This window comes from Cynoglossus semilaevis, chromosome 7 (genome assembly GCF_000523025.1).
Source record: "Cynoglossus semilaevis isolate Cse_v1.0 chromosome 7, Cse_v1.0, whole genome shotgun sequence".
Taxonomy (NCBI): domain Eukaryota; kingdom Metazoa; phylum Chordata; class Actinopteri; order Pleuronectiformes; family Cynoglossidae; genus Cynoglossus; species Cynoglossus semilaevis.
The window spans coordinates 6,349,351-6,351,516 of NC_024313.1; the positions used below are offsets into that span (position 1 = coordinate 6,349,351).

General features: G+C 45.0%; 1 protein-coding gene across 3 annotated transcripts in view; it reads left to right on the forward strand.

The window, feature by feature from the left end:
- Positions 1 to 2,166, forward strand: part of LOC103380931 (glutamate receptor ionotropic, kainate 2) — a 65,281-nt gene that overhangs the window by 40,719 nt on the left and 22,396 nt on the right. For all 3 annotated transcript variants that reach the window (XM_008313073.3, XM_008313074.3, XM_008313076.3), the window contains exon 7: positions 1,772 to 1,915. In XM_008313073.3, coding sequence (XP_008311295.2) covers positions 1,772 to 1,915 — 144 coding nt within the window. The remainder of the gene's footprint in view (positions 1 to 1,771; positions 1,916 to 2,166) is intronic.

Genomic DNA, 2,166 nt, shown 5'->3' on the forward strand with positions numbered 1-2,166 from the left:
GCCGCCGCCGCCGCCCCCGCCTGCTGCTGCTGCTGCTGCGGCTGCCGCCACACGTGAACTGCTTTCCAGGCATCTCATCTTAAATTCTTCACCTTCCAGGATTGACAGTAAATATGAATTAATGAACGTCCCACTGAAAAGTCATGTTGTTGTGACGTAGAACAACGGCACGGAGGTTGTTAATTTCCACCTTTTTGCATTTTTTAATGAGATTTGTATCTTTATTGCTGTAAATTTTGACTTGAAATTGAAGTGAGAATTAGCTCTGGCCAATTCCAGCTGTTATCAGAGGAAGTCGGTGTACACACCTGGATGGTCTGCCAGTCCAGCATTCCCCTCTACATTGACACACATCAAAGAGTTAATAAAAATAAATAAACCCAAGCCCGAACAGGGGAAACATGCAAACTCCATCCAAAAATGGAACCAGTGACCTGTTCAGCTCCTTACTCTAAGGCAGAATAAAAACCTCTTCTTCCGTGTTTTTTTTTTTTTTCTTGTTCTTTTCGTGTTTGTGTACGTATCTGTGCAGCTCTGGTCACTTCAGATGTGGTGCGGACCCTTTGTTGCACCTTCGTGTTGGGAATCGACACAAGACTGGTCTCTGTCCTTCTTTGTGCCTCTCTGTATCCGTGGAACAGATCATTCTCTCCAACCGTCGGCGGAGCCACAAAGAGCCGTGGCTGCAGATACTTAAGTCTTTTCATGCTAACTCGCAGGTTTGGTCACCCAAGACTTGTCAAATACGATCAGCGCGGTGTGTCTCAGTCAGTGTGGGACTGTGAAATCAGGATCTGAGCTGAGCTGTGAGCAGTCGATGTGGGGGGAAAATGTGCAGTGTCTAAAAGTCGAGTGTGTAGAAAGAAGGAAAAAGGGTTTAGGACCATGGCCTTCAGCAGGGATTCTTTTCACTTCTTTTGATTTTATTGAAATTAATTTTATATATTTTGTATATTTAATCTTTATCTCTTTCTGCTCTGTCTTTAAGCGAAATGTTTATTTGACTAACTTGGAGTTTAATCCTGTAATCAGTCTAACTTAACTAGTAACTAGTAGCTAGTTGTGCTACTGTACCTCATAGGCCGTGTGTCGTTTCAACTTCAACTCTGATTGGAGCGTTGTTTTAAAAATATTTTTGGCTAGCTTTTAGCCACAAAGCTAACTTGTGGCTAATCATGAATTTAGAAGTTCCTAAATCTGGTGTGGTGATGCTAGTTGTGCTACTGTACCTCATAGGCTCTCTTTTAGCATGTTCATAGTTAGCTGAGTGTTGTTTTGTGGATAGCTTTTAGCCACAAGGCTAACTCGTGGCTAATGATGAATTTAGAAGTTCCTAAATCTGGTGTGGTTTGCACATCCCTACACTTTGACTGTGTGTGTGTGTGTGTTTAGTGTGTGTGTGTTTAGTGTGAGCATTTGCATCGGAGACTGTTTTGCATCCTTTCTCTTGGGGGAAACAGACACCACCCATCAGGAACCATTAGTCTTCACACAGACAACCCAGCCTTCCTCTGAGACACCCTGCTTATAGGTCAGCTTTTTCAGTGTTTTCACTGAAAAACTTCTGCCACTACTGCAGGGTATTTACAGCTGGCGTTACTCCTGGTTTACGTTCTCTGTCCTAACTAAGGAGTAAAGCCCGTCTCCAGAGACTCCCCTCAGTTTCTCATGCTCCTCGGCTGGTGGACTAAATGAACGATGTGAGGTCGCGTGGGCAAATGTGCGGACAGGTGTTGTAAAGTGTCTAATGATATCACCCTCCTATTTCCAGACGGATGCAGCACTGATGTACGACGCTGTGCATGTGGTGGCGGTGGCCGTGCAGCAGTCGCAGCAGATCACTGTCAGCTCTCTGCAGTGCAACCGACACAAACCCTGGCGCTTCGGAGGGCGCTTCATCAGCCTTATTAAAGAGGTACGAGTCCCGGACCGCCATCAATATACACCGGTCTTGACCTCTGACCTTTGGAATCAATTCAACACTGCTGCCTGTGGGTCAGTTAGACGACTTATGACTGCACTTAGACTTCGGTGCTGACTACAGGAAGTCAAACTCACAACCCTGGAGACTCAAATAAACGCCCCTAGCCGTTCAGGTTCAGTGTGGTTGAAGTCAGGCTCATATGTAAACATCTTTCAAAATGGATGATTTTAAATTAAACCTGT